Source organism: Chanodichthys erythropterus, chromosome 7 (genome assembly GCF_024489055.1).
Source record: "Chanodichthys erythropterus isolate Z2021 chromosome 7, ASM2448905v1, whole genome shotgun sequence".
NCBI lineage: Eukaryota > Metazoa > Chordata > Actinopteri > Cypriniformes > Xenocyprididae > Chanodichthys > Chanodichthys erythropterus.
Genome location: NC_090227.1, coordinates 39,867,904 through 39,894,789, shown reverse-complemented (window position 1 = coordinate 39,894,789; position 26,886 = coordinate 39,867,904). Strand labels below are relative to the sequence as shown.

The window sequence follows — 26,886 nt, the reverse complement described above, 5'->3', positions numbered from 1 at the left end:
TCCTGCATTGCTCAACAAATTTACACCCCACTTCGAACCAAAATGTCCTATAAATAAGGACTGTTGTGTTCAAAGAAGCAAAGATTCTTGGCTTATTTTCAAGCAAGCAAGTTTTGTTGTCTCAAGGGAAAGTATGGCGGTACCCGTCTTGGATTTCAGTGTCTACCAACTGGGAAAGGAAAATGTATCTGAAGCTGACTTGGAAAAGTTAAGTGATGAGTTGAGAAAGGCCTTTACCGAGGTGGGATTTGTTTATCTGAAAAACACGGGCATAAATCAGGAAGAGGTTAGTAATTTTCTTTTTTTAAACATTGTTACTTAAAGCCGGGCATATACTGTGCGATTTCCTTTACTTGCCCCGCAATAATTTCAAAGAGCATCACCTCATCTTGATCCTGGAAGAACATTTCAATCAACCAATCAGGTTTGAGGGACAAGATTACAGTTTATATGAAGTTTAGACTTACAACCTGGGTTAGGTGCTACTGCTACATCAGTTGTACGACTCGAAATCGAATCAAAATTGGGCAAAAATCGCACAGTACATGGCCGCCTTAACCCTGTGAAACCCAAATATAGAAAAAAAAGAGCAACATTTTTTTTGACCTCTCAGATATTGTTTTAGGAGGCCTCTAAAGATTTTTTAAAAAATTTACTTTTTAGTAAGTTTTTAGGGAAATGTTGTAATGTTGCAACGTTGGGCCTAGGTAGGAGCAGAATTTCTGTAATTGTGCTCACTTTGTCTGAACAGATATACAGAGCATTTAAGCATTCATTTGCAGGGTTGATTGCTTACATAGCTCCATAACAGTATATATCATGAGTAATAATCACACAACAATCATATTTTTTATGAATAAGCATTTATTAATAAAAATATTGAAAAAAAAATTATATTTATAAAACTTTTTCTTCTATCACTTTCAATGTGGTTTGAATTAAGTCTGTGTTTTACAGTGATAGTCCCTAAGACTGTCCCTAAGTTCTTTTCATCTGAGAAGCACAGGCGAACATTGCACTTGCTACACAATGCATTTGTGTATCCATTATTGCAGTGTCTACAGCGTCCTCTCTTCTTTACTGGGAAATGTGCAATCATGTCATTGCGTACATCCAGTGGGGGGTATTCCGATGACATCTTGGCATTCTGAAATGGAAAAATTAAAAAAATTAAAGAGTGAATAATACAAATGGGCCTTATATTGTAGTAGATAAACTGAAAGAATACAGGGTGGTAGACCATGTGTCGAGGGTAGAGATCTAAGTATATTATCCATCAAAGTATTATAATTTCAATGCAAATGCTAATCCAAATTCCACTATTACATTCAAACAATACTGTCTGGCTGGCCTATTATGCTCTCTACTTATCATACTAAAGGAAGGCATGCATCCCCCCAGAGCACTTACAGGTTCATGTTCAAGACCATTCACACCTGTCCCTGAAGAATGCAAAAGGCATCCCCCCAAAATCATTCAGAGCTCCTAATGCTATAAACTGCTACTTGGCCAACACTCAAACAAAATCTCAGGATCATTTAGAAGTTAAAAAACAAATAAACTACATAGATACAGGGAGTTTCACTGCTCTGGATGGTGGAGTTTTAAATCCCACATACAGTTTATTCCTGTGTTTAATTATGGTCTAAACTAAACTAAGTACAAATTTAACAGAAAAGCACATTTAGAACTTAGTTACAATGAATCTAACAGTTTAAATTTCAATTTGTGACCATGTGAGAAGTGCAGAGTCCTTATGTAATGTGTAGGAGCACAGGCTATTTTGACTACCACTCTGACCCAACGTTGTAGAATTACAACATGGACTTAACAAGCTCTAAATCAAATTTGATTGTTTTCCAAAATAAACTAAATATACCTGTGACATTGTAATAAACACCCCAAAAAATATGTAAGGAAATTTACTTACTTGAATCTTGACAAATCCAGTCATGTAAAAAAAGGAGATGAGCTTGGTGTGAAGTTTGCAGGTAGAGTAACTTCATGGCCAGATGACCGGTGTTACAATATATTCGGTTTCTGAAATATTCTGTTCCACTGGGTGGCGCTTACACGAATATTCATGATATCCTGCTATTGTGGGCGTGTCCTTGAGAGAACGCGCAAGCGAATGGTACTGAAAATATTAGTACACGCTCCTCAAATTGCAGCTGTTTAATAGATTATTTCGAAATGTTAATAAAATATTCTTTTGAAATATAAATCTTTGGAGCTTTGTTTTGATGACAGTCTTCATGCCAGCAGCTACTTAAAGAATGTTATTTTTGTTTAAAATATTATAATTATGATAGGAAATTATAGTTTAGTTTCGTTTTATTTAAAGTTTAACAAGGCAGGATATTGCAGCACAAAACCCTGAAATGTGTCAAACATAACACATACTCAAACAACCTTATGTAGCCTAATTTAAAACAATTTCAAAAGCAGTCAAATAAAATTATTCTGATAATAATTTAATTTATTTCTATAAGGTAATGCAGCACAAATGCACAGAAAAAAATAGACAGCTACTTTACAAGATGATGTTATAGCCTACTTGTTATTATAAACAATGTCATAATATGGTCTTGTTTTGCTTTTGTGATTCCACATTATACTCATCATCTTGAAAGTCGCTGTCTGTTTCAGATTGGATGTGAGAGCTGAAGTCTTGGCAGTGTGTGATCTGGACATGCATGAAGGCTGTTCCTGAGTGTAAAGGCCCTGTTTAAATATTTACCTCAGAAGCTCACATTTTGCATTGCTTCATTTCACACATTGTTTTGAATTTCAATTTGATTTACATTCATAGAGTAATTACTTATGTGATTGTTATAATATTTAATGTAATTAATATTTATAAAGGCTACAACTGGATTTGTTGTTTAAGAAAAAAATGAAAAAATCTAAAAAAAAAAAAAAAGTCAATTTTCAGAATTTTTAAAGATAATTTTGTACAATCCAAATAAGCTTTACAGATCTTTATAAAGGGTTTTAACAATGTTTGTCATGTTTTTCAACTGCACATGCACCTATAGGTCAATCAAGTTCAGTTACAATAACTTAGGACACTAAAGAGACCTTTCTACTGACTCGTGCCTTAGTTCTGCTGCAGGAGGTATGAAGACTGCAGATGAGAACAGAGGAGCAATAAACTGCAATGTCTGTAAGATACCTGAGACAGTGCAACAGGAAAACAGAAGGACAGCTAATTGTCCTTCCAGTGCCAAACCTCATGTAACTATAAGTCCCACCAGACATGTTTGAGAATGTGAATTGCCTTGATGGAAGAGTGGAACATCTCACAGCAAGTTCTAGCAAATCTGGTGCTGAGGATGAGACATCAGACTTTCAGATGTTCATCAAATGTCTATGAAATTTGTTCAGTTTATGTCTCAGTTGTTGAATCTTTTTGTTTGTACAAATATTACACGTTAAGTAGTTTGCTGGAAAACAGTTGAAAGTGAAAAACTCAATGTGCACCAATATTGATTGAATAATCAAGAAATTAAGGTTGGCATCGAATATTCACACCAGTGTATACCTTATTTACCTTATTAGGACACAGATACATTTGTAGAGGTTTATTTCAAGTTGTCAACACTATGCAGTAGTCACAGAATGACAACGAAGAAAGCAGACTAATCAAACTATTAAAAAAATAAATAAATAAAATTAAAGCCTCAAATAATAATAATAAAAAAACATAAAACACATTAGTGCAAAACAAGGTTATTGGCTCATGTTTGCTCTGTATCCTTACGTTAACCGTTTATCTGAATGCCTGTCCTCTACTCAATCAGGCAAAATAGCTTAGACGATTAATCATATTACACAAACTATGCATTGTTTCGAACATGTGAACTGTTGACTAACATTGTATATTTTATTACCTTTTCGAAATAATCTATTAAACAGCTGCAATTTGAGGAGCGTGTACTAATATTTTCAGTACCATTCGCTTGCGCGTTGTCTCAAGGACACGCCCACAATTGCAGGATATCATGAATATTCGTTTAAGCGCCACCCAGTGGAACAGAATATTTCAGAAACCGAATATATTGTAACACCGGACCTATATAGCATTGTGAGGACAAACAATAGAACCCATTAACTACGTAAATGTGGTCTTGAGAGAAAAAAACATTTGCAAGCCTTTTTTTAAAAATTGTTGAAAGTGATGTTGTAATTCTGCAACGGTGGGCTTTACAGGGTTAAAGGGTTAGTTAAAGTAATTTATTACTCACCCTCATGCAGTTTCACCCCCGTAAAACCTTGGTTAATCTTCGGAACACAAATTAAGATATTTAGTTGAAATCCGATGGCTCCGTGAGGCCTGCATAGGCAGGGCCGGCGCAAGCGTACTGCCGCTCTAGGCAAAACCCCGTCGTGCCGCCCCCACAATTAAACTCGATCTTTGAGGTGCATGTGAAAGACTGGAGGTTTTGTTTATTAATTTATTAATAAACGTGCACTAATATAAAAGCATGTACAAGCATGTTTTCTGATTTCTTTTCTTTTTTATTCTGTAATGTAAAAAAATTATCAACACGTAACCTCTACAAATGCAAACACTTATGTTAAATAATAGTAAGAATATCTCCAGCAGAATTGAATGAACAGAATGAAGCTGTCACACATTTAATCTCTTATTTAGATAATTTTTGTTTGTTTTTAATGAGAGAATCTCACCGCTCAAAACGCCGGTGTTTTTGTTCAGTGATATGCCGCTCTAGGTTGAGGTGGGGTTTGATAGTCAGTAGAATGAGGGAAAGATAATTTAGGTTTAGAATAACTAATCGGGTGATAACTTTTTGATATAAGTGAAATAATTCCAAACGAATGTCCCAAAAATAAATTAATTAATTAACTTAAAAACTAAATCCCTCTCCTTTTGCCGCCCACACTGTGCTGCCGCCCTCTCTCAAGATCCATAAGGTAGCTACTAAAAACATATTTAAATCGGTTCATGTACAGTGGTTCAATATTAATATTATAAAGCGACGAGAATATTTTTGGAGCGCCAAAAAAACAAAATAACGACTTATTTAGTGATGGCCGATTTCAAAACACTGCTTCAGGAAACTTCGGAGCACAAATGAATCCGTGTATCGAATCATGATTCAGATCGCGTGTCAAACTGCCAACAGCTGAAATCTGGCGCTCTGAACAGCAGGTTCGACACACTGATTCATAACTCTCCGAATTTTCCTGAAGCAGTGTTTTGAAATCGGCCAATAATTAAAATAAGTCGTTATTTTGGTTTTTTTTTGGCGCACCAAAAATATTCTCGTCGCTTTTATAATATTAATATTGAACCACTGTACTGTACACTGTACTGATTTAAATATGTTTTTAGTACCTTTAAGAATCTTGAGAGAGGAAGTGTCATTGCTCCCTCAGGGAGCCATCGGATTTCAACTAAAATATCTTGAGGGTGAGTAATAAATGACAGAATTTTCATTTTTGGGTGAACTAACTCTTTAAAGAGATAGTTGACCCAAAAATGAAAAGTTGATGTTTATCTGCTTACCCCAGCACATCCAAGATGTAGGAGACTTTGTTTCTTCAGTTGAACACAAATTATGATTTTTAACTCCAACCGGTCTGTCAGTCGTATAATGCATGGTAATGGGAACTCAATCTATTAGAGTAAAAAAAAAGCATGCACAGACAAATCCAAATTAAACCCTGCGGCTCGTGAAGACACATTGATGTATTTATATCATTTTTTTTTTTTTTTACCTCTAATACACCACTATTTCCAATTGCCTAGAGCATCTGGTTGGTGAGGTCTGAAAACACGCTCTGATGCCAGAACCGATCTCTCGCGTTTATGTCAATGAGTGCGAGAGATCACTTCCGGCATCAGAGTGCATTCAGACGTGGTGTATTAGAGGTAAAAAATGATATAAATACTGTTCGGTTTCTTACACAAACCGATCGTTTCGTGTCTTAGGACATCAATGTGTCGTCACGAGCCGCAGGGTTTAATTTGGATTTATCTGTGCATGTTTTTTTGACTCTTATAGATGGAGTTCCCATTGACACGCATTATACAGCTGACACACGGCAACGGTTGGAGTTAAAAATCCTCATTTGTGTTCTACTGAAGAAACAAAGTCTCCTACATCTTGGATGCGCTGGGGGTAAGCAGATAAACATCAAATTTTCGTTTTTGGGTGAACTATCCCTTTAAGAGAAGTTCTATAGTTGTTTACAGCTGACTGTCTGTTATTTCTCTGTTCACTGTTTTAGGTGGAAAAAGTCATGAGTGTTTCGAAGAGGTTCTTCTCTTTGCCAGAAAACAAGAAGAAGAATTTCAGCAGGGGAAATTACTCATGTAATGTAAACCATGGCTGGGTTTCATTAGAAACTGAAAGGCATGTCAGTCTCTACATTCAGAAGCATTAACTCACGAATGATGGAGAAACATTTTAATGGTTTTAAATCCTGTCATTTCACAGTTTGAATCCTCGCCGCCCTGGTGACCTGAAGGAGTCGTTTAATACAACGTCTTTGAGAGAGGATATTGTAAATACCAACTTTTTCTCGTCTCCCTCATCTCTTTTCTGACTCTCAAAGATTTAACCATAACATGATGTTGACAATAGTGGGTTATATTTCAAATTTTTCCTTATTCAAATGTGCAACAAAAGCTGTGTTTTCTTTAGAAGTCTGAAATCACTTATGTAAGCACTTATTTGAAGTACTTAATTTGTGTCCCAAATGATGCACTTCTACATTATGTACTTAAGCACTTTGTACTTCAACCGTGTAGTGTATGATTAGGTTATTTCGTCATTCAACATCAGAGTCTGATAGCCCCTCCCCTCGGCTACGTAATTAGAACTATGACAGTTGAGTGCATGAAGTGCACTTCAGTTTTTTGGTTAATTAAGTGCATAATCCAGGTATTTAAAGTGTACTTTTTCTTTTTGGAATTTTCAGTGTGACTCACGCCATTTATACTTAAAAACGGCATAGAATATTGCACAAGTATTCATGAATTGGGATGCACCTTTACTATGGAATGCCAAAGCTGTCAAGGAATAAAGGCCATGAAAAATGGTCTCCTAAAAAAAAAAAAAAAAAATCTTTTAATGAATGGAAAAAAAAAAAAAAAAGAAGAAGTACAAATAATCAAATCAAACGTTTAGGCCTATAATGATCTTATAATAAAACAACAGGGATACATTTATACAAATGGATGACTTGAGTAGTTTAGTCCAATTTTTTTTAAAGAGACTCAATCGCTTTATATGATGAAAATATTTCATTTAGGTTTTTATTCACATATAAACATTCATCAATGCACACATCAGCTGTGGTAAACTGAAGCTCAAGCATGTTCGCTTGACGTGTACAGGAAGCAATAAGGTTCATTTTTGTGTTAAGCAGCAATCTTTTTTGGTTGAGCTTCTGTTTATGTTTGCTGATCAATGTTTCACCCCCCAACAAGCAGAACTAAAACAGCAGTTAAAGCGGCCTGGCGATCCTTCACACATGAATTGGAAACTCACCGACCACCATTCAACGGCTTCAGCCATCCACTCGGCACCACAGCGGTAACTTTAACTAAAAAAAATCAATATTAATACAATTGTGTACCGTACAACATAAACTAGAATGTGTGCACTCCAACTACTTAAAAGTGCCCTAGATTCAAAAATTGAATTTACCTCGGCATAGTTGAATAACAAGAGTTCAGTACATGGAAATGACATACAGTGAGTTTCAAACTCCATTGTTTCCTCCTTCTTATATAAATCTCATTTGTTTAAAAGACCTCCGAAGAACAGGCGAATCTCAACATAACACCGACTGTTACGTAACAGTCCTGATCATTAATATGTATGACCCCAATATTTGCATATGCCAGCCCATGTTCAAGGCATTACACAAGGGCAGCCAGTATTAACGTCTGGATCTGTGCACAGCTGAATCATCAGAGTAGGTAAGCAAGCAAGAACAATAGTGAAAAATGGCAGATGGAGCAATAATAACTGACATGATATCATGATATTTTTAGTGATATTTGTAAATTGTCTAATTGTTTCGTTAGCATGTAGCTAATGTACCATTCAATGTGGTTAAAGTTACCATCGTTTCTTACTGTATTCACGGAGACAAGAGAGCCATCGCTATTTTCATTTTTAAACACTTGCAGTCTGTATAATTCATAAACACAACTTCATTCTTTATAAATCTCTCCAAAAGTGTAGCATTAGCCGTTAGCCATGGAGCATATAGCCTCAAACTCATTCAGAATCAAATGTAAACAACAAAATAAACACTGTACTTACGCGATTAGACATGCTGCATGACGAACACTTTGTAAAGATCCATTTTGAGGGTTATATTAGCTGTTTTAAAATTTTTTATGTTGTTTAAGGCAAGCGCGAGCTCTTGGGGCGTGGAGCACGAGAATTAAAGGGCCACACACCCTGAATTGGCTCATTTGTAATTATGCCCCAAAATAGGCAGTTAAAAAAAATTAATTAAAAAAAAATCTATGGGGTATTTTGAGCTGAAACTTCACAGACACATTCAGGAGACACCTTAGACTTATATTACAGATTTTTAAAAAAGTTCTAGGGCACCTTTAATGATGTACCAAAACTCAAATAAATATCTAAATGACAAACAAACTTTGAGTCTTAATTTTTTCTGTATTCAAATAATGTATTTGGCAATAAGTGAGCAGGTTAAAAAAATACTGGAACAATATGTTCAGAATTAATCAATTTATTTCTTCATACATGTATGCATTTCTACATTTCTTTGTCTGTATGGTAAATGGGGGGCGTGTTTTACCTCAGACATAGCAATCGAGCTCAGAGCGGCAAGAGTGAAGCTTTGAGGGCACACTGACACCTTGTGGTGTGACCAAACGAAATGCAAGATATGTGCGGATGGCCAAGCTGTTCAAGAGAATGCTGATGTCTGAGTTAAAAACATGTCCCCCCATTTCCATATGGAAAAAGAAATGAATAAATAAATATATAATATATATTTACTTATTTTTTACATTTCTTTGTATATTTATGCATGTATTTATTTATTATTTTGGCAGCTTTGGCATTCCATACTTTACTTTTCAACCGTTAAAAAACTATGCTCTATATAGTATGAATATGTGTAGTGTGAATGTAATCTGAAACCTTTTATGAGTGAATACTGTCAATTCGGACATAGTACTCTTGTCAAATACTGATTTTTACCTACTATAGCTACAGTAGGGAAGTATGTGATTTCAGATGTATCCGGGATTTTCTATATTTGTTTCATAAGGAAAAAAAATAATAATTGGGAGGAAAAAATAGGCTCACATCTGTGATTTTAAACTTTATATTCCTTCACTCTCAATGTGTTCAGAATTGGCCTTCAGAAGAAGTAGCTGATTTTCGAGATACCCAGGTATCATTTTTCCTGCGCTGTAAGGATCTCGCTCTCAAAGTGCTCCGGCTGATGGCTATTGGGTTGGGTATGGACTCAGAAGTCTTCATCAACGAACATAAGCATATTGGAAGTACGAACAATTATGTGCACTACTTCTTCCTCTCAGTGAGTCAGTGGCCGGGAGGCCTGCAAGACCTTCATGATGTGGTTTGTTTTAAGGTTTTGAGAATGGAAGCACACTACGGAGTCTCTACTATCCTCCGGTGGACAGCACAAGTGTGAAGGAAAATCAGGTGCGCTGTGGTGAACACTCGGATTATGGCAGCATCAGTATGCTCTTCCAAAGCACTGAGGATGGACTGCAGGTGAATACCAATATAGGACAAAAGGAAAAAAGAATTATTACCATGTTTAATGTGGTCCTCATTAAGGATGCATGTGACAGTACGTTTGGCTCTATGTGTGTTCTTCAGGTTAAGAACCGGGCTGGTGAATTCGTTTCAGCTCCATGCATTCCTGGAACAGTTCTGGTTAACATAGCAGACCTGATGCAAAGGTGGACCAGCGATGTGTATGTGTCTGCGGTAAGTTTCTTTACTTATTATGGCATTTCATTTAATAGTGCCGCAGCTGGATCTGGAAGTAAACACTCCATTCATTTTCTTCATAGGGAAATTGATTTTTGATGATAACCTATAAACCTTTAAAGACAAGACCTGTTGTGAGCTTTGAAGGTTTTAATTGATGGCATATGATTTTGTTGAAACCATCTTTATTCACTTTATTTCTTTTTAAAATAATTGTGTTTAACAGTGGAATTCTTAGTGAAAAACTACATTACCCATGATGCTCTACAGAAAGGTACACTCCCATGAAGCACCATGAATAAAGGAATCGAATTGGCCTCCCTCAAAATATATTTAATTCATAATTTAAATGGCCAACCACATGTTGTTGTTTTTTTATCGGGTTAACCTCACATTTTAATAATATGCAAACCATAACAAAGACCCTGACTGTTCTGCAGCTATGCAGCCCTATACGCAACAAACTGCGATTCACTGTGTATTCTGACACCTTTCTATCAGAACCAGCATTAACTTCTTGAGCAATTTCAGCTACAGTAGCTCGTCTGTTGGATCGGACCACACGGTTCAGCTTTCAATGAGCCTTGGCCGCCCATGACCCTGTCGCCGGTTCACCACTGTTCCTTCTTTGGAGCACTTTTGGTAGATACTGACCGCTCAATAGATACAAACTCGCTGAAATCCTTACGCTTGCCCATTTTTCCTTCTTTTAACAAATCACCTTTGAGGACAAAATGTTCACTTGCTGCCTAATGTATCCCACCCACTAACAGGTGTCGTGATGAAGAGATAATCAGGGTTATTCACTTCACCTGTCAGTGCTCATAATGCCTGATCGGTGTATATTGGAAAACATTTATAATATATTGTTTGTATGGATATAATCTACAATTTTAAATGAATGGTTTTATATTTCACCTTTTTTTTCTTCCATTGTCATTCACAATGCTTCATGGGATTGTAGTTCTTTCCCTCACTAAAGCCGTTAAGTACATAGTCTTGTAGGCCTACCTTTGTCTTTTTGTCCAATTTTCAAATACTTTTTTGCTTCGAATCAAAGTTTGTAACGCTGTGTTTCATCTCATAGCTGGTTGGTTTGTTTCATCGCTTAAAATGTTTTAATAAAGACTTAAACATCCCTATTTGGAAAAAATGAATAGAAAAAAGAATTCTGGAACCAACGCAGCTGAAAAAGTGGGATGACGCGTTTTTGCAGACCAACCCGGAAGTTAGCGGCGCACGGGTTCCCTCGGCTGAAAGCCTATTCATTTTCCCCATAGACTTTTGGAAAATCGCAGAAAATAAGCTCTGTGTTTAACAAAGGGTTATGACACTTACACGTTTTGTCTATCAAGATAATCTTTACAAGTTAACACAACATTTATAGATTTTGAAGCCTAAATAAAGTCGTCAGATATAAAAGGCTAACAGTAGGCTATAAACGGACTACAGCACACCATGGTCACGGATCAACGTCATCACCACCAAGCGTACTCAAACTTTATTTAGAAAACAACTCTATTTAAAAACTTGCTCACTGATTGTGATATGTGCCGTGTATGAATACTTATCCACTTTTTCATGAGAAATGCTGTCCAAATGTCCCGTTTTTAATGATGACGTCTAAAGTCCCCCCCAAAGGAAGTAGTCCCTTTTAGCAACTTGTTAGCAACCGCCGATTTTAAGACAGAGTAAAAGTTCAAAAAATCACAAGTGGGTAATAACTGGTGTTATGTCATAGATCAAAACGTGAAAATATTTAGAGGCTTTGTTAACCACAGACCTTATTTCAGGTGATTTAGCAAAAACCCATTCAAAAAACCCATAGACTTTACGGCGTTGGAACCAGAAGCCCTAAAATGCTAACTCGCTTACGGGTTTTGCCTACAAAAACGCGTCATCCCTGGGGCACTCTACTGCACTGACAAATGCTTGTTTAATTCTTTTGTTATTCTCTTTTTTTATTAAAACTTCAGGTTCACAGGGTTTTGCTGCCCCACGCAGGTGACTCCAGAACACGTCAGTCTTTGGCCTTCTTTGTACAACCCGAGGATGAGTCCATCATTAAATGCTGCGATGGATCTGATAAATATCCTCCTATTAAGACAGTTGATTACTTTACGTCAAGGTTTAATGATACCTATGGCAAAAAAACGAATCTGGTTTAAGTGGAATTTTATAATTGTATGTAACAAACAAACCCTCATTTATTCGGTAATAATCATCAGAGCACATAATTGGTGGAGCTGAGATGATTGAATTTATTTTTAAAGAAATGTAAAACACAGTTACACAAATAATCTCAATAATTTTTTTTTTTTTTTTTTTTTTTTTTTAGAAATGTGTACAGTGGGATACTGGTTTAAATCCAATGAAAAAGGTTGTCACGATAACAAAGATGTCTTACGATTCTATACGAGCTGAAGTATCATGATATGCAGTATCATGTTCATTTATAATTCAAATCTACAAAATGAACCAAACTTTCATAAAGTAAGTGAAAACCAGATATTCCTCTGAATACTTAATTAATGACATTGAACTGGCTATTGTTACCAATCAAATTAATCCAATCAAGTGTAGCAGGTCAGTGACAGCAGCCTAATAAACTTGCTACAGTCTGCCATTAATGTTAATCAAAGAACAAAAGAAAAAGAAAATCACTAACTACTCTTAATTCAATAACTTTTGTAGCTTTAATAAAAATGAATCTATATTTTAATCAAAATTTTGCAGTGAAGACTGTAAAGGGTTTGATAACTGCTTTGATTCTAGATATTTTCTACCTGTTAAATCAAATATTTAAAATATACTGACTTTATGTTTTTTCTACATTAATTTGGAGATTAAATGTGAATTACAAGATAACAAAACATTAAAAACCTTAATGTTAGGTGCGATTAATCGCGATTAATTACAGAAAAATTTGTCTTGTCATGTTCGGTTTGATTGAAACGAACCCTGGTGCGATTGCTCTGTTAGTGCGGTTCATTTGATTATGTGAACGCTGCCATCCGAACCCTGGTGCGCACCAAACAAGCGGACCGAGACCGCTGAAAAGATGGATCTCGGTCCGCTTCCAAACGAACGGTTCGAATGATATATGAACGCAACACGGACCAAAGACATGTAACCAAACCAAAAACAGGAAGACGAGACCCTAAAATGGACAGAATCCTCACGCATGTCGGTTTTTCTTGTCATAGTCGCGAGTTTGCCCATCACAGGCATCAGACGCGCGTCTCCAGCAGATCATATGTGTGTGTGACGGATGGATTCCTGCCGGTGTTTTGATTCCTTTACACATTTTATAAGCTCTTTCCCAGCTGGCCAAAATACCATCACATGCAGGCTACGCACACACAACGAGCGCATTTACCTCAGAAAACAGCATTGTTTTGGATGTTCGGTAAGTTCCGTCTCAAAATAGGCAAAACGTCATAAAATCCGACCAATCACGTTGTGAATGTATGCCTTAAAGTTCGGCATCTTTTGGTTCGGTGATAAAATTTCCAATGTGAACGCTAACCGGACCAGGACTAAATGTTTTTTTTTTCTTCTTTGGTCCGGACCAAATGAACCAAACGAACCAAACTACAAGTGTGAACGCACCCTTAAATATAAAACTCTGTATATAGAAATATGAAATGTTGGAAAAAATGAAATGTGGAAACGATGATGGCATGCTCATGTCGTCTGTACGCAGAAAACTCAAAGGAAAAACTTCTGTTTTAAGCATATCGTTGTCGTGTAAACATAACCTGAATCCTTCAGCCGATTAATTCAAAACAAATCAAATGACTGATTTTATGAATGAAAGTGACATGTGAAGGCCAAGTATGTTGACCATACTCGAAATGTGTCCTCTGCATTTAACCCATCTGAGTAGTGGGCAGCCATGAACTGATGAACTGAAGCATCAGAAAAACACTCAGTGAGGTGCTAATTCTACACAGCATTTACACAACTCACAGCAGAAAGGCTGCGACATCAAAAATCTATTTTGCATGCATGTTCAAATGAACTTTTTAAAAAGTGTTACTGCTGAACGTACAACATTTCTTACGGTACTACCGTATTGACGACACTGCCTTTTAAAAAACTGTTACGCATCGCCAGTATTTTGAAGCTTTAAATAAATCACTGGTGTTGCAGTTTTAATTCATCCAAATTTTAAGAAACATATTGGATTGACTTTCAAATGAAGCTAAAGTGAAAAGATATATAGGCCTATTATCTGTTATGGGACAGATACGCTCCATCACGGCCGCCATTTCTGCCTTTTTGGACTATGAGTTTCTAATATTGTGTGTTCTGGTAAAAACATTTTATATTCACCGTGGAATAGTGTTTCCTACATTTTATAATTGGGTGTTGTTCAGGACTTGATGTAGCCTATACAAAAATGCATTTAATCAAACCTCCTGCACATATGCAGTTATTTAGTTCTGTGCAACGAGTAAATAGAGATAACGAATGCTGCAGAGAGAACGTTAAACACCCATCTATAAATTTCATCTACCATTGATTTATCCATATAAGTGTACTCACATCTCTCCAAATAACCACTATACAAAGGCTAGTAACCACTAGCCTATACATAGCCTTTACCAAAGACTATAGAATAACACAAGACGTGTCACTCGTATTGTTTTGAATGGGAGAAAGTGTAACGCGCAATATGGCTGAATAAGTCCCGCCTTCTAAATAAGAGCCAATCGCTGACTGGTAAAGTCATCGCGTCACTGCAGCAGCCGTTAGAAGCACCAGTTTCTATAGAAACAGTCAGACGCGCGCCTCTGAAACATGGCAGAAGAGACGTGCATTTAGGTCTGCGCATGCGCATTAGCTTGATCCAGCCTAAAAAATATTTTTTTTTGTCATGATTCGAGCGTTTGGATAAAACATTTATAAGACAGCTGTTGTCAGAATTCTTTGGTGATTTCAAATATGAAATGTAATTGTAAGGTTGGCGAACAGTTTTGGAGAATTTGACGTTTCCCCATTCAAAGAGATACGATGCCCAGGATGCCCGAGAGGCGTTTCAAAGATGGCCGCCGAGTGAAATGACTTGTCTTAAAGGGACTTTGCCTTTACATATATAGAGTTAGTGTCTTCTTACTTTCATCTCTAATTTATATTGTGCTATTTTGTTGGGTTTTTTAATGCTGCAATTGTGATCTTATTGAAGATGGCAAATTCGTAAGAGTCACTATGTTGTTTAAAACTTACAGATTTTGTAATTTGCTATTTTTTTTTAGTAGGCCTGTTTGAAATTGTACACCAGCATGATATTGTTGTTAATAGTTTAGATTAATTTGTGTGGTGGGAATTGATCCTGTTTAAGGAAGGCCATGTAGTGGTTGGAAGAGAGAGAAAAAGCAGTCAGATGTCTGTGAATGCTCTTGGTCTCTTGTGTGATATATGGTGGCTAATGATGGGAGAAACTAAGCTTCTCAAAACATCTAATCAATTGAACCAGTTGCTTGACAATGCATTGAAATGCAACAAAGCCAATCATGCACAAAAATAGCTTTTTGAAAGAATAATCTATTAAATGCAATTAACTAATCAACTAATTCTGTTAATTATTAAGTGGCTGTGTTCTTTTATCAATTTTCAGAGCTTGTTTTGTTGTTCTATGGATGGCTTAGCTAAACAGGCCAATAAGAGGGCCCATATTAACTACTATTATTAATGGTGCTTGCCAAAGGCAAAGCTCCATTCTTATTCTCCCGCATACTTATTATTCTTCTTCTTCCACTTTTTTTCTGCACGCTACTCCTCCCACAGTTTTTGTCATAGACCCATGAATGAGGTGTCAAATCGACCGGCCCATTGAGGAGTGGTGTGCTATGACTTTTATAAGCGATCGGGTGTATGATGTTCGTACGGCGGGCGAAAAATCGGGCGAAAAATCCCATAGACTTAACATTGGGACGATATTTGACAAGTCATAGCTCCTAACGAGGATTTCATAGAAACATGTGGGTTACTACGTTTGAAGGGGCTGACAGGCTCTGTCAGACCATATCTCAAAATGGGGTGTAAGTTGTACCCCTGGGGCGCAAGAGCTGCCCAAAGTTTCCCCATAGACATACTATGGTGAAGCCGTGCCCATGAACCAGGAAGTACTGTGTTTTTCCTACTATGGGAAATTACATAGGGATTTTGTATTGAACATAACTCTGGATTACAATGTCATAGAGACAAGGGGGTGGGCTCATTTTACTCAGGCAACCAATCAGTCTCCCAGGATCATCAAACTATCAAGCCATACCCTAGCAACCATATAGAGCACCTTAGTAACAAGCTTCATAGACTTCTATTGAAAAAGATCAAATTAATATCTTTGGATAGGAGTGTCGTATAAACAAGAGGGTGGGCTCATTTGACTCGAGGCAGCAAACCGCCAATCACAAATCACCTTAAAGACATCATAGCCACGCCTTAGCAACCATTTAGAGCACCCTAGCAAACTAAAGCATTGGCAGATATCTTCAAATCTAAATATCATAGAGGCATGGGGCTTGGTTTATATCATTCATACTGGCAAGCAGCCTTTGGTTTATCATTACTGGCAGCTGCCAAGCCACTCCCTAGCAACCAAACAGAGTACCCTAGCAACCGTTTTGCAAGATCTATATCTCTGCATCAGAACATCATAAAGACATGGGGGTTGGTTTATATTGTCAAGCAGCCTTTGGAGTATCATCATTGGTAGCTGCCAAGCCACTCCCTAGCAACCAAACAGAGTACCCTAGCAACCGCTTAGCAAGATCTATATCTCTGCATCAGAGCATCATAGAGACATGGCGGTTGGCTCTTTTGACTCATGCTAGCCAACTGGACTTCCAACATGCTACACATGCTAGCGGTGAATAGCTACATGCTAATAGTGATTAGCTAAGTGCTAAAGTGGGTTAAGAACATGCTAATAACTCTATAGAAACTTCATAGTAACTATCTGTGACAACTACCAACCACATAGTAACACCCTAGCAACCACCCAGGTTACCATAGCAACCACCTAGCAACCCCCCAGAACACCCTAGCAACCGCCTAGCAACACCATAGTGACCACCCCAGGTACCTTAGCAACTGCCTAGCAAAACACCCTAGCAACCACCTGTGTTACCATAGCAACTGCCTAGCAACCACCCAGAACACCCTAGCAACCGCCTAGCAACACCATAGTGACAACCCCAGGTACCTTAGCAACCACCCAGAACACCCTAGCAACCGCCTAGCAACACCATAGTGACCACCCAGGGTACCTTAGCAACTGCCTAGCAACACCATAGTGACCACCCAGGGTACCTTAGCAACTGCCTAGCAAAACCCTAGCAACCACCCGGGTTACCATAGCAACCGCCTAGCAACCACCCAGAACACCCTAGCAACCGCCTAGCAACACCTTAGCAACTACCCAAGTACCTTAGCAACCGCCTACTAACCACACAGAACACCCTAGCAACCGCCTAGCAACACCTTAGCAACCACCCCAAGTACCTTAGCAACCGCCTAGCAACCGAGTGCCGATTTTGCCACTGCAAGCACCATTCACATTTTCTTCAGGAAATGTACATTCTAGTTTCTTTTAATTATACAAATGTCACAGTAAAATGTCTACAAATGTATAACACTAATCAGAGATCACAGGTAAAAACCATAGACCCTTTTGTGAGCTCGGACAAACACTTCCTGTTCAATGTCCTGCTGGCTGGCAGCATTTCAGTCAGCTCCGTACATTAATAATACACACAAATAATGCGTGGCTCATAGAGTTTGAACATGTTGGACTCAAATATGAAGAAATGCGGACTTGTCTCTCAATCGCCTACTCATAGAGACCAATTTATAGTATAAAGCTTGTTTGAGGAAAATTGGATTGGTTTGTTGTAGCTTATTGTAAGTGTTGCTATGATTGGCAATAGCTGTTGTTTGTATTTTAACAGTGTTTAGCTCAAAAGTTATCGGGAAGTTTGAATCTGTGAATATATTGCCAATTTTACTGAACTCCTTGAGTTAAGCACTGACCGCATTTCTTTATATTTGAGTCCAAGTTCAAACCGCTTCATTGCTAACATACGGAGCTGACAGAAACACTGCCAGCGAGACATTAAATAGGAAATGTGATTGAGCTCACAGTTTTGCGAGGGAATGCAAAAGTTTTGAGAGGAAATGCAGAAGTTTTGAAGGGGAACGCAAATATCTGTGCGAGGGAACACAAAGTTTCTTGGGGGAATGCAAAGATTTAAAAAAAAAATAAAAAATACTCCCATCCCAAATTTTTTCCACCACCACGTCCCTTACTGGGGGGCGATCTCAGTGAATCTGCATGATTCATGGGTTCACACCTCACAGAGATTTTTTTCTCAGAATTGCATGCTAAAAACTCACAATTGCAAGTTATAAAGTCAGAATTGCATGACAAAGTCACAATTGTGTGATATATAACTCGCAAAAGAAAAGAAATCAGAATTGCAAGATATAAACTCACAATTCTGACTTTTTTTCTCGCAATTGAAGTTTATATCTTGCAGTTGTGAGAGAAAAAGTCAGAATTGTGAGAGAAAATGTCACAATCATCTTTTAAATTGTTTTATTACATGGTGGAAACAAGCTGGCATGCATCGGTGAACCATTGAATTTTTTTTTTTCTCTTCTCTTTTTATTTTTTAATTAACAGTGGAAAAAAAAAGACAAGGTTGTATTTCTAATAAGAAACAACAACAACAACAAAGCATAAACATGGATTTATGCACACAGATATTGAAAAGCAATATTAGGGTAAAAACATTTTTAAATAAGTAAACAGGATTAACAGGATATATTTTTAATGAAGGATTTTGTGGACTTTTTTTAACCTTGTTGGATATTCAAAATTTAATTTTTAATTGTTTTACAACTACTTGTGTTACAGAAACAATAAAAATGAAAGTTCATCTTTACAACTACTCTTCTCCAGCTGTACTTCTTTACAAATAAAGGCATAAATGTATTAACATATCTTGTCAGAGTCATGAATAATTCAACTGAATACTTTTTCACTCATTTTGTGACAATACAATTGAAGAAATAGACATTTGAAGAGACAGCCATTTAAACATATTTACTCAGATTCATAATACCCCACCTATTGTCTCTGATGGCTGAAGATTTGAAAATAAACTTTTTCAGCATGGCCCTGGTCAATCATATTATTGATGAAATCTGTGTGTTCTTGCTGGAATTTCTTATTCTTCAAGATTTTTCTTTTATTATTTGGAAATGCAGAGATTGTTAGGCATAGTAACATCCTTGCTCTTGAAAGGCAGTTTCAGATTTTAATTTTCCTCCTTGAAGTTTACAGACTCTTCCATTATTTCCTTGAACTTAGCATCTTCTCTAGTCATTTCTTCCTCGTCTTCAGACACATTTTCATTGAAATCGCTTTTCACATATAAACATTCTTCAACTCGCTCATCAGTTATGTTAAGTTAAACGGAAGCTCAAGCATGCTTGCTTGATGTCAAAGTTTGAAGCTTCAAAGTTGCGTAGCTGTCAACTGTGGTACAGAAATTGCTCAGATTTTATTAAAAATATCTTCATTTGTGTTCCAAAAATGAACGAAAGTCTTACAGGTTTGGAACAACATGAGGGTGGGTAATTGAACTATCTATTTAAGCATAGCTTTAGCTCTTAGGTATCTTGTCAATTGTCATGTTCATGCAACAGCGAACAATTTTGTTTGGACGCCCTTTATGCCTCTCTAGAAAACTTAAGCAATCTGCTTTATTGTTCATCATCTCGTCTTCCACACAAAACTGAAAAGCTTTCATAAACGAACTAAGGATCTCCTTCAAATACTGGAATTTTTATTCTTATTTACTCTCAGTGGGTTGTTGCTCAAACATTTTGATGATGGATAACGGATTCAGACGAAGCTGCTATTTTAGCATCAAGATTAATTTGTTCCTTTCGTTTCCTCAATTTTTGTTCCTCAAGATCATGCTTTTTTTGTTTTTTTAAGATTCTGTGCGGGCAATAAGAACGGCTCTTTCTGCCTCCACCTGAATGCGCACTCATTGAACAGATTAATTTATTTGAACCAGACCTACTGTGTCATCTTGACCTACAACTACATTGAAACTTTCATATATTCTAGATTCCCTACATGTAAAGTAAAACATTTCAAACGTTTTTATTTTTTTAATGTTTTACTTTACTGATAGGGAATCTAGTATAAATGAAAGTTTCATTTTTTTAAATAATTTACAATAAAAAAAAATGAACTTTTTCCACGATATTCTAATTATATGACCAGCACCTGTATGTAACCATTCAATACTGCACATATCATTATTGCTTTCAGAAAGCATTCCGGAATCTTTGTCCCATTGGAAAAAATGCAAAGTGCAGTGCAGGCTATTTCATATTACAAAGTTTAAACAGTAGGCTACGTGACGCGTTGATTAGGCTGCAGTGATCTTTGTAGCCTACTCCGATATTTAGGATGGACCTTTATATGAACCTGCATTGTACTTCAGTACACCGCTTCGAGTCGAAACGGAAGTTGCGTGGCGTTGTTTGAAAAGCGTCCATAACGGACTGTGCTGCCTCACAGGAGCGAAGATCCTTTGGTTTATTTTCGTAGACGGATTTGTTGTCTCTAGGGAAAGTATGGCGATACCTGTCTTGGATTTTAGTGCCTACGAACTGGGAAAGGAAAATGTATCTGAAGATGACTTGGAAAAGTTAACTAAAGAATTAAGAAAGGCCTTTACCGAGGTGGGATTTGTTTATCTGAAAAACACGGGCATAAATCAGGAAGAGGTGTGTTTTTTTTTTTTTTTTTTTTTTTAACCTGCTGCCAGTTGCATAAACACAGCCGTAGAGACGGAGGCAATATCCTGGCATAGGCAATATAGGGAGTCGTCTAGGCCGTGGGTCACGTCCTGCGCACGCAGCTTTCAGACATTACTTTCTTCTCTTCTTTATTGTTAATTTGAGGCAGTTTAGCCTACTTGCTTATTTATTCATTAATGTAATAATTTGGGGTACTTGATTTCATTATTACGGCAAATGACGCGCGCGAAATGTGAATATTGTCCATCATCTTGCGAGCATTGTTGATAAAGAAAATATCACGTCGCAATATTGGAAATATTAAAGTTTAAACCATAAAGGCGAGCCAGTGGATATCACACAAGCAACATGCCAACATTGCACTACAGTTAGGCCGGTGAAGAAGTATCCAAACCCCCGTGAAATATTCACTACAAAGTGAAAGGAAAAACTGGCCAACTGGCTTAATTTATTTTCTTGATATTTCTCTTGTGGCAGGTTTATTTATATAGCACATTTTATACACAATGGTAAATACATGGGGGGATTTGTCTAAATTTCTGACACGTCTTGAAGAAAAAAATCAGATGAGTTAAAGGTGCTCTAAGCTATGTCACGCGTCTTTAGGCCAAAACATTTTTTTGTCACATACAGCAAACTTCTCCAAACTATCCGCTAGCTGCCTGTCCCCTGAACACATTGTAGTAAAAAAACGCGGTCTCTGTAGTCCCCACAAGCTCCAAAAACGGCAACAAAAACAAACTGGTGCAGCCTGGACAACGAATCATAATAAACACGCTCCAGCCAATAACCGACAAGAATGATTTTAAATGCGCGTTCATAACCGTTTCAGGAAGCACGGATGGGAGGGGAGGGGAGGGGAGGGGAGGGGAGGGAAGGGGGAGGAGGGAGGGTCTAGCTAGCGTATGCTGTTTTGTTTTACAACACTTCGAACGTCAACAGGAAGTTACTCCGCTCAGGATCGCTTAAAGAACCTTTAAACTTGTAAGACTAGTCTAAGCTGTTTATGCAACGGCCAATGCTTGTTATACTGAAGAGAAGTTGTATAGTTGTTTATAGTGGACTGTCTGTTATTTCTATGTTCACTGTTTTAGGTGGAAAAAGTCATGAGTGTTTCGAAGAGGTTCTTCTCTTTGCCAGAAAACAAGAAGAAGCCTTTCAGCAGGGGAAATTACACATGTAATGTAAACCATGGCTGGGTTTCATTAGAAACTGAAAGGCACGTCAGTCTCTACATTCAGAAGCATTAACTCACGAATGATGGAGAAACATTTTAATGGTTTTAAATCCTGTCATTTCACAGTTTGAATCCTCGCCGCCCTGGTGACCTGAAGGAGTCGTTTAATACAACGTCTTTGAGAGAGGATATTGTAAATACCAACTTTTTCTCGTCTCCCTCATCTCTTTTCTGACTCTCAAAGATTTAACCATAACATGATGTTGACAATAGTGGGTTATATTTCTAATTTTTCCTTATTCAAATGTGCAACAAAAGCTGTGTTTTCTTTAGAAGTCTGAAATCACTTATGTAAGCACTTATTTGAAGTACTTAATTTGTGTCCCAAATGATGCACTTCTACATTATGTACTTAAGCATTATGTACTCAACTGTGTAGTGTATGAATTATATAAGGTTATTTTGTCATTCAGCATCTGAGTCTGATAGCCCCTCCCCTCGGCTATGTAATTAGTGACAGTTGAGTGCATGAAGTGTCCAACATTCCACACTTCACTTTTTTTTTTTTTTTTTTTTTTTTTAGTTGATTAAGTGCATCATCAAGGTATTTAAAGTGTACTTTTTCTTTTTGGAATTTTCAGTGTGAGGAATTTTCAGTATACTACAAAACAGCATAGAATATTGCACAAGTATTCATGGATTGGGATGCACCTTTACTATGGAATGCCAAAACTGTCAAGGAATAAGGGCCATGAAAAATGGTTTTCTAAAAAAATAAAACCTTTTAATGAATCAAAAAACATTTTTTTTTTTTTTTTTTTTACAAATAATCATAATTATTATTATTATTATTTTTTTTTTTTACTTTACTTTGTATATTTATGTATGTATTTATTTATTATTTTGGCAGCTTTGCCATTCCATACTTTACTTTGAAACTGCTAAAAAAGTATGCTCTATATAGTAAGAATATGTGTAGTGTGAATGTATTCCCAGGTGGAAAAAAAGTACACTTCAATAATGTACTTAAAGTGCCCTATTTTCGCGCACTAATTTTTCACTTAATATACTACAAATTCTTCTTTAGTACTACTTAAGATAATCTCAAGAACATCTAAGTGTATTCAACTGCTATTTTGAGACAGCATGAAATATGAACTAAAATGTGTTTTTAATATACTATCTCTGTATTTAAAAATGTATTTAGTTACCACTTGTAGTACACTATGGGTTCAAATGTACCCAGTAGTATCTAAATATATTTTTTTAAATACATAGTATTATAACAGCACATTTTAGTTCATATTTCATGGTGTCTCCAATTAGCACAGTTGAGTTCACTTAGATGTTCTTGATTATCTTAAGTAGTGTTAAAGAAGAATTTTTAGTATATTAAGTACAAAAATAAAGCACTTTAAGTATATTAGAGAATTTTATTTATTTTTTTTTCCCCACCTGGGTTCCGAACTCTTTTATACGGAAGAGGATTAGGGCCAAGCAATAATAAAAAAAATAAAACCATCTCGAGATTAAAGTTGTTAAATTTCGCGAAAAACTCGTTAAATTTCGAGAAAAAAGTCGAGATAAAATGTTGAGAATAAACTTTTTTCTCGTAATTTAATGACTTTTTTCTTAAAATTTAACAACATTTTTCTCATAATTTAACAAATTTGTTCTCGTAATTTACCAATTTTTTTTTTCATAGTTTAATGACTTTATTCTCAACATTGTATCTCAACTTTTTTCTCAAAATTTAACAACTTTAATCTCGAGATGGTTTTATTTTTTTATTATTGCTTGGCCCTAATCCTCTTCCGTACTTTTATGAGTGAGCACTGTCAATTCGGACATATCTACTCTTGTCAAATACTGATTTTCACCTATACAGTAGGGGGAAGTATGTGATTTCAGATACATCCATGGTTTTCTATATTTGTTTCATAAGAAGCCCATTAAGGGATAGCATGATGGTAAAAAAAAAAAAAAAGTTTCTTTATATTCCTTCACTCTCAATGTGTTCAGAATTGGCCTTCAGAAGAAGTAGCTGATTTTCGAGATACCCAGGTATCATTTTTCCTGCGCTGTAAGGATCTCGCTCTCAAAGTGCTCCGGCTGATGGCTATTGGGTTGGGTATGGACTCAGAAGTCTTCATCAACGAACATAAGCATATTGGAAGTACGAACAATTATGTGCACTACTTCTTCCTCTCAGTGAGTCAGTGGCCGGGAGGCCTGCAAGACCTTCATGATGTGGTTTGTTTTAAGGTTTTGAGAATGGAAGCACACTACGGAGTCTCTACTATCCTCCGGTGGACAGCACACGTGTGAAGGAAAATCAGGTGCGCTGTGGTGAACACTCGGATTATGGCAGCATCACTCTGCTCTTCCAAAGCTCAGAAGATGGACTGCAGGTGAATACCAATATAGGACAAAAGGAAAAAATAATTATTACCATGTTTATTGTGGTCCTTTATCATTTAGTATGCCTGTGACAGTATGTTTGGCTCTATGTGTGTTCTTCAGGTTCAGAACCGGGCTGGTGAATTCGTTTCAGCTCCATGCATTCCTGGAACAGTTCTGGTTAACATAGCAGACCTGATGCAAAGGTGGACCAGCGATGTGTATGTGTCTGCGGTAAGTTTCTTTACTTATTATGGCATTTCATTTAATAGTGCCGCAGCTGGATCTGGAAGTAAAAAACTTTTCTCCATAGGGAAATTGATTTTTTATGATAACCTATAAACCTTTAAAGACAAGACCTGTTGTGAGCTCTATTTTGAAAAATTCATAGAAAAATTATTCCGGAACCAACGCATCTGAAAAAGTGGGCAGGCACTCATGCACTCTATTGCACTGGCAAATGCTTGTTTAATTATTTTGTTATTCTCTTCTTTTATTAAACCCTCAGGTTCACAGGGCTTTGCTGCCCCCCGCAGGTGACTCCAGAACACGTCAGTCTTTGGCCTTCTTTGTACAACCCGAGGATGAGTCCATCATTAAATGCTGTGATGGATCTGATAAATATCCTCCTATTAAGACAGTTGATTACTTTACGTCAAGGTTTAATGATACCTATGGGAAAAAAAACGAATCTGGTTTAAGTGGAATTTTATAATCGTATGTAAAAACAAACAAACAAACCCTCATTTATTCGGTAATAATCATCAGAGCACATAATTGGAGGAGCTGAGAAGATTTAATTTATTTTTAAAGAAATTGAAAACACAGTCAATTACACAAATAATCTCAAACTATTTTTGGGTTAATTAATTTTTAGGATTTCTGTATATTTTTATTAATAAATGTATAATTTTTCTACACAGTGGGATACTGGTTTAAATCCAATGAAAAGGGTTGTCACGATAACATAAAGATGTTTTATGATTCTATACCAGATGAAGTATCATGATATGCAGTATCATGTTCATTTATAATTCAAATCTACACCATGAATCAAACATTATTAATGAGAATGAATAACTGGCTATTGTTAGAAATCAAATGAAGCCAATCAAGTGCGGCAGGTCTTCGTGACAGCAGCCTAATAAACTTGCTACAGTCTGTCATTAATGTTAATCAAAGAACAAAAGAAAAAGAAAATCACTAACTACTCTTAATTGAATAACCTTTGTAGCTTTAATAAAAATGAATCTATATTTTAGTCAAAATATTCTATAGTTTCAAATGATATATTACTTCTTTCTTTATGACAAAAAATAACAGATTATTTTAAGTCTGTTTTGCTGCAATGTGAAAAAAATCCTGCAAAAAATGGCAGTGCGTTTCCTGACTCCAGAGAGTTAATAAAGTTAATATTTCAATAACTCAACACATTTTCATGTTCACTGTTCTCTGATGTTGGTTAATGGTGACGTGCATGTAAACAAATTAAATGTCATCTTTTTTAGTGTATTATTTAGATTGTTTTTACAGTTGTATGCTTTTCATCTAGAGTCCCGGACATGACACGCAAAAAAAAAAAAAAAAAAAATAGTAGGCTAAATAGTGCACACGATTTACTATTTATAAATCATGTGCATGATTTATAAATCAAGGGAATGAATTAGTAAATCGAGCACACAAATGAGTAAATCCAGGGAACGAAAAAGTAAACTGTGTGCACGATTTAAATTTTTTTTCTTGCATGTCATGTGCAGGGCTTCGTATTCATCAACTCTAACAAAGAAAAATTAAGTGAATGTCTGGTATCTGAGATTATTAATAGGGTCTTGGCACTCAATGAGAACAGCTTCCATGTATGTCCAAATCACACACTGACAGATTTAAGTGACTTCAGCGCTCACATCCAGTAACTTTACATTATGATAATATGCATCACAAAAAGAAGCTTTTGAAAAATAATATAATATTTTTGAAGTAACTGCTGGCCTATATAAGAAAGACTGGGAGTTTGAACACGAACACATAAAAAATACAATTGATCAGTTTCAGCGCAGAGCAGTGCGATGAGTTTAACAACACTAGCCACGTGGATCATAGATCATATTCAAAATAAAGTATATTTCACACTCTCCCTCACCAAACATGAACCAGCATGTTGCATGAACACATTTCATCAAGTCTTCTTCAAATGAAATATATGTGCAAACTGGACACAGTGGTGTATCTGAACGCTATGACACGATTATTCTGATGGACAAAAGACTGATTTAGATCGAAAATTCAAAGAAGAATGGACAATTTGTAATGAGACTGTATGCTCGTAAACATAACGAAAGTATTATATTAGCCCTTTTAAATATTCTTCCACATTTCTCCCATGTGCTTGGGAGTTTGTTGTGATTTTTCTCCGTGCTCATATATTAATATTCATTATTCTGTATAATGAGTGTGTTTTATATCTGTGTT

The 26,886-nt window shown here is 36.4% G+C and overlaps 1 protein-coding gene across 1 annotated transcript; it reads left to right on the top strand.

Moving 5' to 3' along the window:
• Positions 1–112: 112 nt before the first annotated feature.
• Positions 113–26,833, top strand: si:dkey-10o6.2 (uncharacterized protein LOC100124608 homolog). Its single transcript, XM_067390541.1, has 12 exons — positions 113–286; positions 6,259–6,383; positions 6,468–6,534; positions 9,379–9,532; positions 9,622–9,767; positions 9,876–9,986; positions 21,935–22,059; positions 22,144–22,210; positions 24,040–24,193; positions 24,283–24,428; positions 24,541–24,651; positions 24,926–26,833. Exons 1-12 carry the CDS (start codon positions 134–136, stop codon positions 25,130–25,132), a joined length of 1,566 nt encoding a protein of 521 aa, XP_067246642.1. The 5' UTR covers positions 113–133; the 3' UTR covers positions 25,133–26,833.
• The last annotated feature ends 53 nt before the right edge of the window (positions 26,834–26,886 follow it).

Bases quoted from the DNA above. Each gene is read 5' to 3' on its own strand.
- si:dkey-10o6.2 (XM_067390541.1), top strand. From the start codon at position 134: ATGGCGGTACCCGTCTTGGATTTCAGTGTCTACCAACTGGGAAAGGAA. The intron at 287-6,258 runs GTTAGTAATTTT...TCACTGTTTTAG, and splicing joins CGGGCATAAATCAGGAAGAG to GTGGAAAAAGTCATGAGTGT. The intron at 24,429-24,540 runs GTGAATACCAAT...TGTGTTCTTCAG, and splicing joins GCTCAGAAGATGGACTGCAG to GTTCAGAACCGGGCTGGTGA.